The 21,303-nt window shown below is 52.3% G+C and overlaps 1 protein-coding gene across 1 annotated transcript in view; it reads right to left on the minus strand.

Moving 5' to 3' along the window:
- Window positions 1-1,048: 1,048 nt before the first annotated feature.
- Window positions 1,049-21,303, minus strand: part of UCK2 (uridine-cytidine kinase 2) — a 67,344-nt gene continuing 47,089 nt past the window's right edge. Inside the window, exons 4-9 of the mRNA XM_029933413.1 lie at window positions 18,425-18,584; window positions 17,509-17,605; window positions 14,334-14,476; window positions 8,526-8,623; window positions 6,351-6,399; window positions 1,049-4,695 (exon numbers count right to left, since the gene is read on the minus strand). Coding sequence (XP_029789273.1) covers window positions 4,556-4,695; window positions 6,351-6,399; window positions 8,526-8,623; window positions 14,334-14,476; window positions 17,509-17,605; window positions 18,425-18,584 — 687 coding nt within the window. The 3' untranslated portion in view covers window positions 1,049-4,555. The remainder of the gene's footprint in view (window positions 4,696-6,350; window positions 6,400-8,525; window positions 8,624-14,333; window positions 14,477-17,508; window positions 17,606-18,424; window positions 18,585-21,303) is intronic.

The raw sequence follows: 21,303 nt of genomic DNA on the forward strand, positions 1-21,303 counted from the left end.
GGATGGGAAGTATCATGGCCTCCCATTGGCTGGGCTCTTGCTGGCAGGAGAGGAGGGAAACCTCTTTTCCTCCATTGGAGAGTCAAATAGGATTTCCATGCAAGGTTGGATTTGCAATTGATATTTCTTCCTGTTGGATTTGCAATTGACAAGTGGTAAAGCAGTAAGGTGCCAGATCCATTGCAGCCCAGGTGTCCCTTTATTAATTTATTAGTTTCACAGCACGTTGAGAGTAATTCAGTGTCTGGGAGGCAGGGGTGAAGGGACAGAAGCCTAGAGGGCGCAGAGGTGGAGGGAAGGGGGCAGGGAGCTATGAAGAGCACAAAGGCCAATAGTTTACAATCTTTAAGGGTGGGTGACCTAGTCTTTTATTAAAACAGGGAGACATGAATACAGTAAAACCTTGACTTGTGAGCATAATTTGTCCCGGCTCAGTTGTGATCCTGTGACGTTCGGACTACTTGTATTGCAAGATGTCCCTTGTTTATCAAGTTAAAATTTATTAGAAATGTTTGCTTGCTTGCAGAACACTCCCAGAACAAATTACTGGCAATCCAAGGTGTCCCTGTATCTACGTTGATTAGTATGTATGGAGAGCTGTGTCACTCAGGGCAAGTTATTCACTCTGTTCTAATTAGTGTAAACGTCCTCCACCACCACCAGCCCTACCAAGTGTTCTCCCTTTGGAAGGGTGTCTGGGGTTTCCATGTGGGCGTGGAGGACCGAGTGGTGAGTGGCCCAGGGCAGACGGCGAGGGAGGGGCTGCATTAACTGGCATACTCAGAACCAGAACATCCCAGAGATCAGAAGCCTCCCCAAAAGCTTGGCCCTGGCTCTCAGGGCAGAGACAGGAACAAGGAGAAATGCACACCTGTCTCCAGGATTCTGGGCCAGCTGCGTTCTGGGGTCCTGCCCAGGACTGCCCGGGTCCGGGCGAGCAGCTGCGTGACAGCAGGCTGCATGCACATGGCCATGGCCGCACGTAACCACACGCACTCATCCACCCCCCTCCTCCTGCCCCAACCTCACAAAGGAGACAAGAATTAGCTCTTTTTCTGTTCAGTCTTTATTTATAGCAAAGTACATAGTATGTGGTCATTTTCGTTAACTGCTAACAATAAAGGCAGGGCAGTAGAAAGAAAAGGAGGAAGAGCAAGCATCTGAAAGAAAAAAAAAACAAAGAACACCTACGTCCTTATGTAGCTACTCACCCTGTTACTGAGGCAGGACCAGCGAGGCACTCACAACCTCTAACCACAGCGATGAAGCTGATCTGAAGGCCAGTCACCTGGGCAGGGTCGGGAAGGCAGCACGGGGCCCAGAGACAAAAGATCAGAGAGGACTCTGAGCTCCAGACCCAATGCAGGCCTTTTCCAGACCAGTGGTCTCCCTTGTTTTACTGCCTCCAAGCCTGTTTCCTGATTCTAGCCTGAGACCGGGGGAAGGGCAGCCCTGAATCCAGAACCCATTCCAGGCTAGGTCCCTTGGTGCTGAAGTCGCTGACAGGCAGGTGGGGGACTCCAGGGCAGAAATATTTCCCTGCCAGAGGCGACTACGTCCCTCAGGGGGCCCTCGGTGCCAGCCCAGGTCAAGGGTGCTAGATGGAGGAAGCCGCACAGGGTCCACAGAGGAGGGGACACACACAAGCCAGCTGGGCTCCGGTCCCTGCCAATTCCCACCTGCTCGGGGGACACGTGAGCCTTCAGCCTGACCTAGTGGCCTAATGAGAGACTGGCGACCTGCCCGGGGACACTGAGCCGGCGCTGAGCCCAGGAGGGGCGGGATGATTGGTTCGGAAGGGTGAACGGAGACCTGCCCGTGCTGCCCTCCCCCTGGTCTGGGGTCTGCCTCGTCAACGGCCTACCCCAGGCACCGCAGAGGACACCTGAGGTCCAAACACTTGCGCGTTCCGTACACAGACTCCAACCTCTCTGTCCCCACTGGCCTCCGGCTGCCCAAGAAAAAGAAACCCAGGTCGGCACAAGATCTATTAGCGTGAAAGAGAATGGGGTCAGGCCTTCCCATGACACGAAGCTTGGATGTTTATTCCCTAAACACTTGGTCTATGGATACCTGGGCAGGGGTGGGGGCAAGAAGCAAGCACCATTGGGCAGCTCTGAAGCCACGGGACTCCCGTGCACACACGACCAGCGTCATCCCCACTGCGCTTGTCGGTCCCTCCTCCCCACAAGACTCAGGGGCCTGGTCTCTGGCATAACAACCCTAACCCTGACTCAGCAGTGGAATCAGAGCTGTCAGGGCTCTCAAAACACCAAGTCTAGGATCTGTCTGATCAAGGTCAAGCTCAGATACTCAATGCTGGGGAGGGGCCACACAAGGACAGAGTCCTCCCTTCCTCACCCCAGACACTGTGCGTCTCAGAACCAAGGGAGTCTCTGTCAGCGATGCCCAGTGGGCACGGCCCGGTGCCCCCAGCCAAGCCACCACGAACTAGTGACGGTTTTACCAGGAGCAAGGCAGCCCTAGCGCTGTTAGCCAGCGGAGACACCGGAGGCTTGGTCCCAACACCACAGGTGGATGAGGAAACAGCTAAGAAAGGCAAGGCTCAGAGATGAGAAGAATCCATCTTCCAAGGCAGTGGGACAGACAGCCAAGGCACTAAATGGTTTGGCACCTGGGAGCTTCAAGTAAAGTTGAATGTGCTACCCACCAGAAGGCCGAGGCTCCCCCACACAGGGGCGGGCTGCCCGAGCACAGAGAGGCCCCATCCAGGCACGGGGCCTTGGGTCCTCAGGATCCTAACCCAGGTCCGCCACCCACACTTCATCTCAGGACTGTCCGAGGCATGACAAGAAAGAGAAAACGGATTCCAAGGCCCTCCAGAGCTGGCCTTCCAGGCAGGGCCTCAGGGAGCCTTCCCTTGCTCCCTCCGGAGCCTGCCACGGCCTCTTGGATGACACGGGGGTGGCAAGGCTCTGTGGGGGATGAGCTCTGACTTTTTTGAGACAACAAAACAGAGTCAAATGGAGTCCAGAAAGGGGGAATCAAACCGGACAGCGGTTTACGTCGAAGGGGCAATTTGGTGTGACTGGCGAGGAGCTGTGCCGGGTTTACCTGAACGGCTCCAATGGGCTAGGACAGCAATAAAGGGAGAAGGTTCCCCAGAGCGGGCAGCCACCGCGGAGTTGCTGTGGCCATGGCCTGCCAAGCACCGAGATGCCTGAGCAAGAAATGAAGGCCTCTGGCTCGTGCGCAGTTAAAAACTGAGGCTTTAGGACTCTGCGTTCCTCAGTCTCACTCGGTCCCCCTACTTCCTGTCCCCGCCCCCGAAGAATCATCAGGGATCTGTACTCCTCCCAGAGAGGGACCCCTCAAGCAAGGTGGAACTCTCTACCCCATAAACATGGCCGTCAGCTTGGCTCGATGTTGCTAGTGCCGATTCCTGCTGAAGGTGCGTGCTGCCCCCATCCCGCGCCCAAGCCCTGCACCTGGGTGACCCATCCCTGAAGGGTTCCCGCCACCCGTGAGGGGCCACCAGGTGTCCTTCTGCCAGCAGAAGTCCTCCCCCGAAGCCCAGACTCGGGAGACCACCTGTGTCTACAATCTGGGAAAAGGCCCAGGGAATCTAACCGGAGGCTCCCCCGGGGCGGGGGGCGAGAGGAAGCAGCGTTTCCGCAGTCGCTACAACGGGTCTTGCTACTCTCTCGTCCCCCCCCTGTTTTACCAGGAAACGACCCCCTCCGATCCCTGTCAGGGAAGAGAGGCGGCGCTGGCTTTCGGAGGGCCTGGGTGGGTAAGGAAGGACTCGCTGAGCTACCCCGGTGGCCAGAGGTGGGGGGCATCGGGCAAGAAGGAAACACAGAAGACTTGTTTCTCTTCGGGGGGGGGCCTCTTCCCTGAGTTTGATTTTTGAGCTGAGGTCTTGCCTAATTTCAACTCAAAAAAAATAAAAAAGGAAGGAAGGAAAAAAGGAAGAAAGAAAGAAGAAAAGGGTATCTTTTGTTGACACATTACGGAGCTGCAGCTCCCAGAAGGTGGCCCTGGGCAGGGGAGGCACCCAAGGCTCCAAACTCCACTGTCAGCGAGTTGCACACGCAGTCAGAGCGACGAGACACGAGACACAGCCTCGCTTCTCCATGCCCCGCCTCCCCCACCCCCTGCCTGGACCCATCCATCACAGGGAAGGGGGGCGATCTCCCCTGGGCGAGCCCCCCGCCACTCAAGTCCAGGCCCTCGTGCAGAATACTTACAGCTAGCAGCTTTACAGTGTTTGTACATTTACACAAAAATAGATCCTTTTATATATATATATATGTATTTATAACTGGTTACACGGTGGATTCATAATTAGGCATCACCAGTAGTAGTTGGCACAGTTTATCATTTAAGCTCAGGGTCAAATTCGGTTTCGTCGCGCTGCTCCGAAGCACAAAAAGAAACGAAAACGGGAAAAGGAAAACCAAAGGCATGTCATCTCCGTGGTGTTTTCTTAAATACAGCAATGTCTTAGGAAAGCACGTGTACAGATGTACGGTGCCTCCTGATCCCTCCTCCTGTCTCTGGAAGAAAGGGGCCGGGCCGGGGGAGACAGGGGTCAGTGCGGCCGGCTGCTGGACTCCGAGGGCTGCCTCTTGCGTGACGGGATGTAGCCGTTGAGATAGCCGTTGGTCTGTCGTTTGGAGAGCCCTCCGTTCAGGATGTCCTGAATGTGCTGCACGATGAGGTTGATGGCCACTGTAGGGCAGAGGGCGGCAGCGTTAGGCGCGCAGGGCAGAGAGGAGACAAGCCCTCTACTGGGGAACCCCCCAGCTCCCCATCCCGAGGAGGCTGCCCCTGCAGAAGGCTCTCTCCTCCAAAGGAAATGCAACACGGGACTCTCTTCTCTTCTCTTCAGAAATAAATTCTACGGGGGCGCCTGGGCGGCTCAGGTCATGATCTCACCACTCGTGAGTTCGAGCCCTGCATCAGGAGCCTGCTTTGGATTCTGTGTCTCCCTCTCTCTCTGTGCCCCTCCCCTACTTGCACTCTATCTCTCTCTGAGAAATAAATAACCATTAAAAAGGAAATTAAAAAAAAGAAAAATTCTACATCTCAAGCGATTGATGTGCGAGCGCCACCAAAAATGGAATAAGCATCCAGCGCTTTCTGATATCTCTCCCGTGGTTTTCTCCGGTGGTATTAATGTGAATGCAATCATGAGGGAACAAATCCAAATTGAGGGCCGTTCTACAAGACCATAGGGCCTTCTCCTCAGAACTGTCAAGAGACTGTGCCCATGTTCACTTCCCAGAATGTGATGGCTATTCAGCGGCTATGAATGAAAATGCCCTCCTCTTCAAGAAACACACCGTGATGGGCACCTGGGTGGCTCCGTCATCTGACCGGCTCGGGTCATGATCTCGCGGTTTGGGAGTTCGAGCCCCGCGCTGGGCTCTGTGCTGACAGCTCAGAGCCTGAAGCCTGCTTTGGATTCTGTGTCTCCTTCTCTCTCAGCCCCTCTCCTACTTGCACTCTGTCAGTTTCTCTCAAAAATAAATATTTTTTTTAATCTTTTTAAAAATTTAAACGTGGAACTTGAGAAACTTAACAGGAGGAAGGGAAGGGAAAAAATAGTTTCAAACAGAGAGGGAGGCAGATGATATAGAGAACAAACTGAGGGTTGACTGGGGAAGGAGGGAGCGGCGGGCAGTAAGGAAAATGGGGGTGGGCACTGAGGAGGGCACCTGTTGGGATGAGCACTGGGTGTTGTATGTGAGCGATGAATCACGGGAATCTACCCCCGAACCAAGAGCAAACTGTATACGCTGTAGGTTAGCTAACTTGACAATACATTTTATTTTAAAGAAATAAAAATCAAAAAAAGAAAGAAATACACTGGAAACAGTCATCACTGTGACAGACTCCCAAATAGCTAGGGGTGGGGGTGGGGGGGGATTGAAATTAATTAAAAAGAGAATGAGAAGGCAGAGTCTTCTCACATATCAGCTGCCCGGACCTGCCTCAGTCCAGAGGTACCTCTACTTCTTAGGCCAGCCAAAACCAACAAATAAACACTACCTAGATGGCAGGGCATCCTAAATTAAATTAAGGGACTGTGCTTTTGCTGAAGGATGCCATCCCCGCTGGTGGTGACAGTGGGGACAGCCTCCAGCCCTCTGGTTTCTACCAAGAAGCAGGAGTTCCCATTTGTCACCATGCACACGCACTCGCACACACACATATGCACAGGGGCCCGTTCCCAAGGCCAGGCGTGGAGGCAGAAATTCCTTCCCGGCTCCCAACGGCAGCCCTGTGGCTCAGCCCTGTCCACAGAGTCTTGTCTGGTCACCGCTTCCTTTCCCAAAGGGTAGAAGCTCTCCCCTACGAGATGACCCTGGACCAGCACTCACCTAGATTATCTGCACCTCTAGGAATGATCACATCAGCGTATTTCTTGGTCTGTGGAGAAGGATATTCACAGAGCATTAAAAAGAGAAGTTCCAGAGAAATTGGCCCAAGCCCTGTCCGTACGAGGCTACAGGGAAAGGGCCAGCCTTCCTACCAATGACCCCACAGGGCGGCGTGATATTTCCTATCCCCTTCCTCTAAATGTCAACACATCTCATTATTAATATTTAATACGGCTTAGCCTCATGACCTACACAGAGAACATGGTCTTTAAAACCAAACTCATAACTGCCTTCTCCCTACTAAGAAAAATGTGAATTAGAGAAACCCAAACTGAAAACAAAAGCAGTTCACCTTGGCCGTGTGGACACAGTCTGAGAGGGGATACCTTGAACCCTAAACCCAAGGGTTAAAGCCAGGAAAAACCACCTCACTGAAGACTACTCTCATTGGCTCTGTTATCACACTTTGGGGGGGGGGGGTGCATAAAGTTACAATGAGATGCATTCCCTTTTTTGTTTTTTATTTTACGGAGACTTTGTGGACCAAATTTACAAATAACTGAGTAGTGGTGTGTGGCCCAAATTTAGGGTAAGACCGCAGGGCCACGACTTCAGACTGTGGGCATCTTTACTCTGGGCCACTTCTACACAGAAACGGTTCAAAGGAAAGTGTGCCCGGCCCAAACACAACCTTAAGAAGGCCATGTGTCAGATCCAAGCTCCTGGCTTACGCGGGAATGACTGGATTTTCTTTGAGCACACAGTGGCTGGTTTTTAGTAGCAACTTTTTAGTAGAAACCACCCAGAAAATGAGTAGAATTTTAAGCTCCATTACAACTAAGTTAAAACAGCAGAAAATTGGCAGTTAACTCTAATTTATGTCCAATCGCATGTTTACCGTGTGGTGTTGTTATTAAGTGAAAAAGAGCAGAAGTCCTCAGGCAGATAGATGGATGGATGGATAGAATTTCCTGGCTTGTCAGCCCCCTCCGCCCTCTACCCAGAAACCTAATCCTGGGACCCAATCCTCTCCGGGGCCGTGAACAGGGCATCGGTGTTACTCAGGCTGACTCAGAAAGTCCACCTGTCCCCGATCTGAAACAAAAAGTCTTGTCTACTTTGACGCAAAACCCCAAGAGACTTAAAGGAACAGATAGCTGGAGATCCTATTTTTCCAAAAGAAAGAAAGAAGTAAATTACTAGGAGAAACAGAGAAATACCCACACTCAGCCTCACTCCACACCTCTTCTCAATGCCTTCAGATTCCACTCTCTCAAAAGAGGTCACCCCCACGATTAGGCTAAGTCCCAGCATTTCCCTTCTCTGTCTTATAGCTTCATGATAAATCGTTAGGGAGTTAAGACTCCGGGGAGGCCAACCTGGGTAAGACACATGATACAACTGCAGGCATCTCCTTCTCAAATGACGTCATCTCAAACAATGTCATCTCCTGCATTTTCTTCCACCACTACCCTCCCACCACTCCACACCTCTTGTCCCTGGTCATCTCTCAGCATTCACCTGTCTGTCCTCAGGAGAGTGAGGGCACTTCCTGGGCTGAGGGCTGATTCACTAAAAGCTAAAAATTCCCCGTATCTTTGACCTTGCTTCTCCGAAAGCCACCCCACCAGAGAGTTCCCATAGGAGGAAAGATGAATCTGTACTAAAGTACAGGTATGGAAGTGTTTTTCGGCATGGTGAGACACTTCCATAGGGAAACTCACAAAGAGGCCAAAGAAAAGATCAGAGCGGGGGCTCAATGCCATGGCAGAAAAGATTCGGAAGGAATCTTGTAGCTGAGCCCTCCCTGCACCAATACTGCAACCATGATAGATTTTTTTGGAGATCCAAATGGCCCGGTCTGTACGGAGACATGATGCCCTCTCATACCCTGAGCCCATCAAGCACAGAGAGCAGAGCGAGGGAGTCAGACAGCAGGGCCCTGAAGGGCCACTCTCACAAAGATGGCGGCCTACGGCTCCTGCGAAACAGTGGTAGCACCCAGAGCCCCACAGGCTGCCCTTGCTTGAGATTTCAGGATAGAGGATCACTCAGAGAGGAATGGCATTCAGGCTCGGGGCTCCGTCAACTTACATAGTTTTACCGGCATGATTAGGTTTTACATTCTAAATTCAACAACAACAACAAAAAAAACAAACCAAGAACACAACTCACTGGCAAGCAGAATTCCTCAAAGGCAGGCTTGACGAACGTAATGTACTGAGATAAAATCTGCTCAAGGTCCCTCCCTCTTTCGCTGATGTCCCTTAATACTATAAGAAAAGGAAAAACAAGAATCAAGAAAATGGTGCATGAGCCAACACGTGTCCGCCCTTCGAGAGGCAGACCTGGCTCCCAAAGACTCCACGATCGGTCTGGATGATTCACTAGCCGGATTCCTGAGGCACTTGACCAAGAGCAGCTCAGCAGCAGCTTCGAGAAAAACAAGTCACATTTTTATTGCTATCGTCAAATGTGGCTATGACCAAAGGCCGTCCAGCCTAAGCCAACAGTCTTTGTGTTTCAGGCAGCATCGGACCCAAATAAAATTGCAGTGTGAACAACATAAAAAGAACAGTCCTGCAGAGCTCAGAACAGGAAGTCAATGGGGCCCCAAGAGGTGGTGGGGCTCCCCGGCAAAGGAGCCCCATGCACACTATACGCAAGTCCCCTTGTGCTTACTTACCTGTGCGCAGGCCACTGACCTACTCATGTACCAGCTCACACGCCTGGCCCCGCCTCACCTTCCAGCCCCCACAGGGACGGAGGGCAGATAGAGGGTCCAGCTGCAGTGAGCCACACCTGCTAACCCTAAGCACATAGAAGTTTGCCCAGAGAAAGCCACTTAGTGAAAGATGACAAAACCATGGTCTGGAGATGGTGTGGCCGCCCGGATAGACCCACACTCTGTCACCGCCTACCTTCTCCTTCTTGGGCAGTGTTATCATCCAGGGGCTTTCATCAAACAAATAGAGCCTGTTGTCAAAAAAAATAGAAATAGGTCTGGGGCGCCTGGGTGGCTCAGTCCATTAAGTGTCCAACTTCAGCTCAGGCAGGTCATGATCTCACGGTTTGTGAGTTTGAGCCATGTGTCAGGCTCTGTGCTGACAGCTCAGAACCTGGAGCCTGCTTCAGACTGTGTCTCCCTCTCTCTCTGCCCCTCCCCTCTGTGTCTCAAAAATAAACATTAAAAAAGTTAAAAAACAAACTAACAGAAAAGGTCTGAAATCTTTATTCTCTACTCTATCGCTAACCACCCGTCCTCAGTTTCCCCCAGACTCAGCAGTTGGGAAGGAGATTTTCTCAGTGGAAATGGCTCCGCCCTATAGATGCAGTCTTAGATCTCAGCCCCACAGCTCCTCCGTCTTCTCCCGCCCCCACCCCAAAGGGGGATCCTCCCATCAACAATCATTTGCAGAGGCCCCTTGACGCCTCTCAACCATTTCTCAAGTTACAGACTCAGCACTGCGACCGAACCAGGGAATCCTTGTGCATGAACTTCTGGAAAGCCACACCTCTAGAGAATTCTGTGCTTCTGCGCACCCACACACACAAGCATGCATGGGGCAGGGGCAGGAAAGAGGGAGGCTGCCGTGGTTAGGATCAGGCTGGCTTGAAGTCTGGGGGATCAGACGGCTACAAAACAGTCGCAAGGACCCCACTCCACAGTCAGCTGAGGCCGCTGCCACCACTTGGCTTTTCTACCAGCCCCACAACTTACAGGGACATCTCCCCCCATGAACCCTGGCCACAAGACGGCTGGCTGGTCGCTACTGCGTCACAAGTGGTCTCGGAGCCCCCTCCTGGCTGCCCACCAGGACTCCCCAGCCAGGAAATCGGGTTCTTGGGCATTCTGACATGGGCGGGCAGCTCGGCCAGGGACACCTGGCCAAGAAGGAGGCCCAGGAACTGCCACGGGACTTGCCCCAGTGACAGGCCGGCCGGCCGGCGTACGAGCTCCCCCGGGCCAACACACACAGGTGGCCTGGCCTCCAGGTCTTCACATCTCCAAGTAAAGGACAAAGAAAAAAGGAAGCCGGAGCAAAGGCGATCAGGCTGCGAAGAGACACACACGCCCCTGCACTGGGGCAGCTTTACTTAAAAGCCCTGCAGAAGCCCAACGTGGGTTGGTTTCACCTGCTGTTCACGCCAAGTGCTAATGGCTCAGCAGCATGGGAACCAATGTCCTGCCCTGTCCCTGCTCGCGTGCGCGCGCGCGCACACACACACACACACACACACACACACACACACACAGGCACACAGCCTCTCCCGAGGCGCTCCCTGGGCCCTCGGCCTGCAGTCTACACACCTGAGAGCTTCACCCGATGCATCACCAAGTGAGGAATGGGCCAGGGAGAAAGCAGACAGAGTAGGATTCACACTGAATGGCCCCTGTGGCCCGGAGTTGCCTCCCGGTCCACCTTCTGGAGCAATGCAAGCAAAGCTGACCTGCACTTGAATCCTGACCCCGCTCTTAACCTCTGTGACCTCAAGACAAGTTACTCAACCTTTCTGCATCTCATTTTCCTAAACTGTGAAACAGAGACTTTCTCACACAGTCGTTACTGAGGACCACAGGGAGGGGTACGTGAAACTGTGGCTGGCACGGCACACAGTCAATGAACCTGAGTTTCTACTGCGGACGGTGATGCCAACAGAATCAGGAAGCTTCCTTCAGGGGAGGGATGGGCTCCCTGGCACAGCAGACCCCTGGGAGGGCGGCAGCTGGGAGCTCAGGTGAGCAGCTCAGACCCCACTGAGAGCAGCTGGAAAGGCGGGGATGGGGGTGCAGTGCAGGAGACGGAGCAGGGCACTACCCCACGGGAAGGAAGGAAGACACAGTGGAGAGGCACCAACAGGGAAGACAGAGAGGAGCCCTCCCACAGCCCCTACTCTGGAAACGGAAACAGGAAACGGATCAGGATGTTGCCCAGACACTGGGAATGTGCAGAATCAAAAGGCATCACCCACCTCTGCTCTTGGAGAACCTTCCCCTGAGTTATCACCTTAGACAGTCTGAGACCCCACCCCGAGCCAAGGACAACACTGCCCGGAATGGCCCAGCTCCTCGGGCCAAGTCAGGAAACGGGGCCAAGCCAAGGACTGAGTCAGAACAAGGTTCTGGCACAAACCGGAAACTGCGGAGATTCCAAACCAGCTCCCTGATGATCACTGTGACCCTCAACACGTTTGCTTGGCCAGGGAAGACCCTTTCGAGGAGGGGGGCTGGTAAAGAGCAGGAAGCTAACTACAGCTCCACCCACCATCCCTGCTTGGCTCCCACAGCAGCTTTTCCAAAGTGCTCCTTCTGGTTAGCCAAAGCCAAGAACAAAATTTAGAAGGACCCAGAATAAATATAATTGCTTGGGGATTAAGTCAATTCACTTGAAAAATCAGCCAAGGAGATGTTGTTACTCTAGCAACAGAACAAGACTGACCATGTTTCAAGGTCCACCGCAGCACTGATGCTGTGGGAACCAGACAGGGAATGATGGCCCAAGAGAGGGTGGGTGTCAGCGGACCTTGGTCCTGTCTCAGTTTTTTCCTGTCGCCCGGATTAAAGGGTGAATTGGAGTCATAACACACACAGAGGGCAGGTGAAGACCGGAAGAAGACAATTCCCCAAAGTATAAGGGGTTCCCATGGGGTGGAGGGAGGTCCTTCCAAAGCTGCGTGGACCAAAGACAAATCCCCCTCTCCCGCGGAAGGTCAACTTTGGTTGTGAGGGTCACAGGCCCAGGAAGTGTGACACACAGAAGGGTGACGCCGCGGCCACTAACTCCAGTCTCCGGGAATGGTCTTTTGCCCAGCAGCTGCTCCTGACTGACCCACCCTCCCCTCCCCCGAAGCACATGCCAGGCATGATTTTTGTCCGACGTGGACAGAGGAAGAGTTTGTAGCAACAGCACGTGGAAAAGCCCTGCAAGTCCACCAGGAGTGACTCACCCGCGGGTGACATGAGGAGACAGAATGGCAGCCTTTCTGCGGGGGGGGGGGGGGGGGGGGGGGGGGGGGGGGCCGGTCACAGAACCCACCCAGAGAAACCCCCCAGGAGGCCGCCATCCTCATTTTCCCGTAAGGATCCCAGTACAAGAGAGCACGGGGGAGTTTTCTGTGTCACTGGCACCATGATGCTCTGTTTGCATTAAAGGCCGAGATCCTCTGACGTCCAGGGACACTGATTTCTACACGCCTGCCCCTTGGGCCCCCTCCTGCACACCCTGCTCCCGCACACATAACTTCGGGCCCCAGGACTTCTGGACCACGTGCTGACCAGATGATGGCATCAGCCCCGCATCCCAGCTCCTGAGAACATGGCCACTCAGAGCTTCTGACTAGTCCTGGCGGGGAAAACTCAGCAAAACAGAACATCTACCATCTCCAAGCAGACTTCTGATCCAACTCATCAACTGTTACCAGCGAATGCACACCCGGCCCCCCAATCTTACCCACAGCACCTCTCATCATCACAACCCAGTGGTCCTGAGCTTTACATAAGCAGCCAGCGGGATGATTTCCTATTGATGAGGTAACAAAGAGGTGCAAACACAACCAGCCTGAGGTCAGGGGGTGAGAGCAGCAGTGGAGTCCAGTTCCTGGGACTCCAGTTTCTTCCCCTGGAGCATCTTCTAGCCTGATGTCTGATCTGGGGACATCGAGCAGATGAACCAAGGCAAGGCCTGGCTTTGGGGACTTAGATGATGAACCAGGCCCTGGGGGCAGATGCGTGAGGGACTGTCAGGCTCAGGCCTCAAATATCTACTAAAAAAGAGCACAGAACTCGTACCTGGCCTCAGTCAAGACCCGAAAAACAGGCGTGCCTCCCTCCTGAAGAAACCCAAGCCTGGGAGGTTACCAAAGTCACAAAGCCACCAAAGCCACCAAAGTCACAAAGGTCGCTGGAGGCTTGTGGGGCTGGAACTCCGGCCTCCTAGTCTCCCTTTATCCATCATGGAGTACTACCCTCGCCCACCCAACCTGGGAGTGGAAGTGTAACAACTCCTTACTTCGTAGAGTGTAGACACTACTACTTGGGAAGGCAAAACTTCATTTCTCTGGATTCTGCTGGTTCCACTTAGAGTTCTTGCCGTGAGAAGACGGACGGAGAAAACCTCCGAACTGGTTTCGTGAACCAAGAAAACGTCACAGGCTCTAAGGTCGGAAGGCTCCGGGCTGAAACTCACAAGACTCCAACGTGCCCAGGATTTGCTCTGTGACTGGGAGCCACTCTTGTCACTTCCTGGGTCACATTCCTCCTCCACAGGATGGGGACTCAAAGCCTTCCTCACCCCCACTGCCCCGTGGGGGTTGTCCTTTCCTAACCCTGCTGGTACCTTCTCACCCCTCCCAATGCTCCCCAGCCCTCCCTGCCCCGCCCCTGCTCAAAGCCCCTGGGAACCTCCCCCTCCTCTGCCAGGAACCAGATCTGAAGGCACAGGCCCCACAGTCTGTGTCAAGCAGTTTCTAGTGTCCTTGGAAAGGGATGAGCGAGCCCCACATGTCTGCATTTGCACTCTGACGTTTTGAGTCGCCTATGCTATCACTCTACTACACCCTGTGTCCTCGGGACCCCTGGCTCGGGGACCTGCACACACTCCCAGTAAGCCCTGCCCAGGAAATGACTGACCAACTTTGCTCCGCAGCTGGCTGGACAGAGGGACAAAACCTCCACGGAGCTTTCTGGAAAATCAAGGGCTGGGCACTCCTGCACCTCTCACCCTACAGTTAAGTTCCCACGAGGATTACAAGGCCTGTGGGAAAACCATAAAGAACTGGGCATTTAACCCAACGTTTTTTCAAGCAAAACCAAAACGTAAACTTCTTGTTTCACCTCTGTGACCTCACAAGCCTTTCATTATGGAAAACAGTGACTAATCCTCAGAGGTCACCTAATGTCTGGGCAGCAGCCGGTCCTGGAGCTGATTGGGCGCAGCTGGGCTGGGCCTCCCAGGGGGCCGCTGGGGGCTTTCTAGAACGCACCTCTGCGGGAGAGCCGGGTGTCGGCATCCGTGTCCACGAAAAGCTTCATTTGGAACAGGTCTCGTACTTCCTGGGAGTAGAAGGCCAGGATCCCCTCAAAGAGCACCACGTCTGCGGGGTACACGGTGACCGTCTCCTCCTTCCTGCAAAGCACAGAGCGCACGATGGGCCGACCTGGGCAGGGTGGGCAACGGAGGAGGGACAGCATCTGTCCGGAAGCCTGGGGTCCTTTCCTGCAGCGGGACTGAGGCGGGGGAGGCTGACACAGCCTGGCAGAGCCAGGACCACCACTGAGGACCCACCGAAGGGCCAGCCCAACCGGGGCAACGGTTTCCTGTGACCAGTTCTTCTGGGCTCCGGCCACAAAGCAGAAGTAGCAGCCCGGCGTCCCTCGTCTTGGAATAAACAACCTGCTGTTGAAGGCACGACAGAGACAGACAGAAGCAGACTTCACAGGGAAGGCTCCTAACACAGAGCTTTCACGAACAGAAACCCACAGTTCTCCCAACAAGCCCATCCCTCCCCGGCTGTCCTTGGGCAACTGGAGGGAGGCAGGAAGGGAGGGAGGGAGGGCGGCAGAAAGGAAGTTGTGGAAGAGGAGAGGGGAGAGGAAACATCCCCAGGGAAGGAAAGACCCCTGAGCTCCGTGGGGTCTGGCTCTACCTGAATGAGCAGCACCATGGCCGTGGGTGGGGGTGGCCGCAGGCAGTAAGGTCCAGGGCTGCAGGCGCTGCTCCCGCCCCCTCGTCACTGGGGCAGGGGCCCTGCATCAATCGCCATCTACCGACAGGGCTGGGAAGCCTACAGCAGATATTAACCCAAACAGGACTTTTCAAAAGTTGGGCGGGGGGGGGGTGAACGCGGTAGGCGGGTTCTGTGGCTAAATGGGATAAAGGGAGCCTGTGGGTGGGGCTCTGCCTCGCCTCCATCTTCCAGAGCATTCTTACCATCTGACTCTGTCCTAACCACCCTGCACTTCACTGTCACCCATTGCCCAATGTCACCGAAAGGGGAGTCGCCACAAGGTTTACTCCTCCGCAGACACTGGGGAATAAGACCGAATAAAGCAGTATTTTTTTAAGTTCTTTGGGGGCACTAGGGTGGCTCAGTCGGTTTTCAGCTCAGGTCATAATCTCATGGTTTCGAGGGGTCGAGCCCCACATTGAGCTCTGTGCTGACAGCATGACGCCTACTTGGGATATTCTGTCTCCCTCTGCTCCTCCCCCACTCACGCTGTCTCTGTCTCTCAAAATAAATGAGCTATACATAAAAGAGAAAAGAGCAGAGGTTTATCTGTGCAAACACAGGGAAGTCAGCTGCCAACCCCAGAGGATGTACTGAGCTTCCCTCCCATAAACACTCTATTCCTTATGAGCTCAGACCCTTGGGTTCCTGTCTAAATTCCAAGGCAGGCACTGTTAGAACAACACCAAAGTGGCACGATGTGGGGCAGACATGACAGCAGTAAAGGACAGGTGAGTAAGTTTAGGGGACTCTTTGAGAACAGTTGATAGAACTCCAGACACACTTTTTGAAAGAGAGAGAGAGAGAGCGAGCAAATGAGCACACAAGCAGGTAGGGAACATAACAGAAGGGAAGCAAAAATAATATAAAAACAGAGAGGGAGACAAACCATAAGAGATTCTTAAATACAGAGAACAGAGGACGCCTGGGTGGCTCAGTCGGTTAAGCATCCAACTTTGGCTCAGGTCATGATCTCATGGTTCGTGGGTTCAAGCCCCGCATTGGGCTCTATACTGACAGCTCAGAGCCTAGAGCCTGCTCCGGATTCTGTGTCTCCCTCTCTCTCTGCCCCTCCTTTGTTTGTACTCTATCTCCCTCTGTCTCAAAAATAAACAAACACTAAAAAAAAAATTTATTTTTTAAAGAACAAACTGAGGGTTGCTAGAGGGGTGCTGGCTGGGGGGCAGGCTAAACGGGCAAGAGCATTAAGGAGGACACTTGCTGAGAAGAGCACTGGGCGTTATATGTAGGGGATGAATCACTAAATTCCATTCCTGAAACATTACTACAGTATATGCCAACTAACTTGAACGTAAAAATAAAACAAATTAAATTTAAAAAACGAAACAAAATTATAGAAACGTGTGGTAGTCAAAGATGCAGGAAATCTAATTTCCCATTAAATTTCCCATTAAAAAAATTAAAAAATCCACTCAAGGGGCGCCGGGGTGGCTCAGTTGGTCAAGCGTCCGACTTCAGGTCAGGACGTCATCCCACGGTTCATGGGTTGGAGCCTGGCATCAGGCTCTGTGCTGACAGCTCTGAGCCTGGAGCCTGCTTCGGATTCTGTGTCTCCCTCTCTCTTTGCCCCTACCCTGCTCACATACTGCCTCTGTCTCTCAAAAATGAATAAATGTTAAAAATAAATAAATAAATTAAAATATCCCACTGGAAGAAGTAAAGGAATCAAGAAGGTAGAATGATAACAAGGGAGAAGCTTTCAAAACAGCAAAGGGCTAAAAACAACACTGAGAAATTAGCAGCCCAAAATATGGAGCAACAACGTTGCTGATCCACCATTCGGAGGTTTAGCATCTGCCTGGAAAGTCCAGAGTAATAAGCAGAGAGTCCCTGGAGGCTGGAAGGAGTTTGGGGGGGTCTGGCCAGGAGCCCCCTGCAAGCACGCAGAGGGAAGGAAGACGAGATGGAGGTCAAGGCACTCCTCCATTCCTAATCAGGAGCACGAACACAGATCAGCGGAAGGGACATGGCTGAGAAGCTCTCCTCAGAGTTTACTGTCTCATCTCTGGTGACCTTGGCGCCCTCATGCCTCTCTGCACGGTGTAATTCCAAGTAAACCAGGAGAGAAGAAAGAACAGTGTGCCCCGTTCTTCCTGCGACCTCTGCCCGGCCCCCTTACATCCTATTCCAGGAACCAACAGCTCGGGGATGTGAATCAGGACAAATACGTAGTCCCTCACCTGAGCCCAAACTCATGACCTTGTCCTTTCAGAGTTAGCAAATCGCGATGAGCAGGCTGTCCCAGGAGGCGCCGGGTGAACTCCCCAAGCCGTGCACACCCACGCACACACTAACACAGGCTGCGGACAGGTGGCGACCCCGGACAGGGGCGACACGGGGTGCGGCCTGACAAACGGGAACGCGCTGGGAGCTACGAGGAACCATGCCCAGCCCAGAGCAGCTCACTTACCGGGAATGGGAGACAAAATCATACACGGGAATCTGCACTGTTTTCCCTTCCGTGATTTCTTTGAGTGTTTTGAAGATGAGTTCATTGTCAAAGGCATCTGAAGGAAATCAAACTTTAAAATGTTGCTCAATTTTAAAACAAATCCTCCTAGAATCTCACACGTATATTTCATGTATGTGTATCACATCCTGGAGAAGATACACACCCCACCCAAAAAAGCCAGATCTCTACCCAAAGCAGAAGCCAAACTCCCTGTAACTCAAAATAGAACACATGAATGAGTTCTGAGGCACTGCTTTTTCTTTTCTATCCCTCCCTTGGTCTCAGACCTCTCTCCCCTCCAAGTTCAACTGCTGCCTTGGGAACTAAGGCATCCCTTAACCTGGAAAGCATGCATGTGACTCGGGGAGGCCAGAGGTTTTCTTCCCAATAGTTACAAGAACTCAAACCAGCGAAAGGGCAGTGGGCTGATCTGGGACCATCAGGGCAAATCACTCCGGCAGACATCCTGGACCCTCCATAGTTCTTTCTGCGAGTTTCACAGCACACCGTATGTACATGTGTGTGGGTAAAGGGGAGGCGGGGTGGGGGGGGGGAAGACAGGCTTGACACAGGTGTGAACAGGCTTCAGATAAGGGAACGCAGAAGAACCAGCTGTGTTCTGCTAGCTTGTGTCTGGCCAACCTCAAATAACAGACTCCTACGAGTCACCTTCGTTCAGATGCAGATTCAATCAGTATTTAAAAAGTCATGCAGCGTGTGATGTGTTTCAAAATTCCTTCATTACTATGAGCCCCATCACAACCCTACAAGGTGTTTATTAATTTTCCATTTTATAGATGGAAGCAGAGTCCAAGAGGTTAAACAACCCCCTCAGTGAACCAGCACACACCCACACCTTGAACCCTTGACTCACCCGGGTGATCAAAGTTGAACTGGCCCTTCAGGGCTTTGGCCTTCTGTTCCGAAGTGAGGACACGGTAGAAGCTATCCTGGCTCAGGATGACCACCTGCTTCTGGCGACAGTCCACCTCATTCTGTCCCAGGAGCTGCACAATCTTAGCACAGACGGAAGACTGGGGAAGAGAAGAGAGCAGCAAGGATTAAAGGGGAGTGTGGAGTCACTAACTCACGCACGCACCGTAAGCAAGAGCTTCTGGAAGGAAGACTCCAAAGGCTACCATCTTGTCTGATGGATTAGAAGGCTAAAGGAGAAAGACAGCCTGCTGAGACGTAAGCTTGGGGGGCCCAAGTCTCCTCCTCCCTTTCCTCAATGTGGGAAGTAAGGGAGATGACTCATTTTCAGAAATACAAATAACTAAATAAATAAAAGCTCTGCCATCTTGTTGACAACCTATTGGAAATATATACAAATCTCGTTAACAATGGCTGTCCAACCCTCGGACACTTCACCTTCTGGTTCTTCTTCCCCTCTCCTTTTTGTGGGCTTATTTTCATAGGCTTTCCAATGAGTGTGGGCCAAAGAACAAAGGGAGGAGGGACTGAAAGTCTCTGGGTCACCTCAGGGAATGTACATTTGTTCCAATCAGACTACTTTTTGCCTTCCATGGGCATAGGGGACTTCTGGGTCCCCTGTAACCTCAGCAGTGCTCAGCCAGTGAGGGACCGGGGGAGGGGCTTACAGGCTAGGAGATAAACTGTCTGCTGTAACTGCCTGTCCATCAGACACCTGCTCTTGCAAGTGACTGAAGCCTTGCTTCACCTGCTCCGTGTCTCTGAGATCCCTCCTTTGATTGGGGCGGTGGGCTTATTTCTCGCACTAAACACAGCTGACCACTCTCAGGTGTCTTCAGAGACGGCAGCAGAGTGAGGCAGTCATTGCTACCTCCTCTTCCATAAAGTCTTTTCTAAAGCCACTAATGAAACCAAACACCGAATTTATTTATCCCTGCCTGTGCCCTGGTATAGATACACAAAAAGAGACAGCAGAAAGTGGAAAGACAGCACACTGATGATGTGCTGATGGCTCAACGGGCCTCATGAAGTGACAGCGCATCCACGCAGACTCAAAAATTGCAGCCAGAAAATGTGGCCAGTTAGCAGTAGGGCCAAGGTCATGGCTTTCATTCCACTTCAATGGGTTACTTTTGCTCTAGTGCATAGCCATGGACTTGGCACACTCACAGTAAGCCTGGAGGCCTCTTCCCAGATGTGTGCCACCACTTGCGGACTGGAATGACACAAAACAGCACCTCCTCAGAAACAACACTGGGGCCTCCCAGCTCAGAATGCAGGAGTAGGTTCCAGAAGGAACGCAAACCTACGTGCTTCGTACTGTGTGGTCTGCAACACACACATCTACCTGTGATGCATGGCTGGTAGTAAGAAATAAGAAATCTGAATTTAGTCCTCCTGTTTCTGGCAGAGAGTTCCTAAAACCCTAGCATTTCCAAAGCAGCAGCTCACAATGTTATGTTAATGAAGTAGCCTTTGGAAAGCACCAAAGGATGGGGGGGGGGGGCTGGTTGCCAGGGGAACCAAGCAAGTGATTAGCAGGTTAGACCTTTCAATCCCACCATCCCGACCTCCAGGGAGGAAAGAGGGGCTGGAAGCTGAATCAGTGGCCAACACCAACAACAGAATCAGGCCTGCCACACAGAGGGGAGTGCGGGGAGAATGGCAGACCACGAAAGCTGCACTCTGCTTCCTCTACATCTTGCCCCAGGCAAGCATCGCCTCCCCCTGGCTGCTCCTGCCTGATACCCTTTTATAACAGACCGGTAAGCCTGTAAGTACAATGTCTGGGTTCTGGGAGCGGCTCTAGCAAATTAATCAAACCCAAGGAAGGGGCAGTTGGAATCTCCGATCCATGGCCAGTCAGCCAGGAGCACAGGAGACAACCTGGTGATGGCTGAGGTCAGGGCACAGGGGGTGGGGGCTGCCTTGAAGGACTGAGCCCTACCCTGTGGGAGGTGATGCTGTCTCCAAGTAGACAGTGTCAGAATTATTGGGGTGAGGGCGCACCTGGGTGGCTCGGTTAAGCGTCCGACTTCAGCTCAGGTCATGATCTTATGGTTTGTGGGTTCAAGCCCCCCCTTGGGCTCTGTGCTGAACGCTCAGAGCCTGGAGCCTGCTTCAGATTCCATGTCTCCCTCTCTCTCTGTCCTTACCCCCACTCTCAAATAAATAAATATTTAAAAATGTTTTAAAAACACAAAAGGATCTTTGGAGAAACAATATTTTGACAATTCTAAATTATTTGAGAACTACTTTACTTCCTGACATTTTTGCACAAAAGCATTTAAAACAGGATTTTGTGGAACAGGGGCTAGGCAAGCAAAAAGAAAATACCATACGAAGATAAAACTTACACATCACTTCAACTAGATTCAATAATGAAAATACCACAAGAAAATCAAAGGCTGTACACAATTACAAACTGTATGTTTTTAGACAGGAATAAGCCCATAATTTCCTTTCCCTAACTTCCATCTGGTTCTTACATCCTAAGGCTATGGGGGGGGTAGAGTTTACACCTGTAGCTTTTCGTTTTAATTTTTTTTTAATTTTTAATTTTTTTATACTTCATTTTCAAATTGGTTTCCATGTAACACCCAGTGCTTCTCCCCACAAGTAGCCCCCACCATGACCATCACCCCCTTCCCTCCCTCCCCCTCCCCCTTCAGTCCATGGTTCTTTTTCAGTATTCAATAGTCTTTCATGATTTGTGTCCCTCACCCTCCCCAGTTCTCTTTCTTAATGTTTATTTATTTTTGAGAGAGAGAGAGAGCAAGAGCATGAGCAGGGGAGAAGCAGAGAGGACAGGAAACACAG

This window comes from Suricata suricatta, chromosome 3 (genome assembly GCF_006229205.1).
Source record: "Suricata suricatta isolate VVHF042 chromosome 3, meerkat_22Aug2017_6uvM2_HiC, whole genome shotgun sequence".
In the NCBI taxonomy this organism is placed as follows: domain Eukaryota; kingdom Metazoa; phylum Chordata; class Mammalia; order Carnivora; family Herpestidae; genus Suricata; species Suricata suricatta.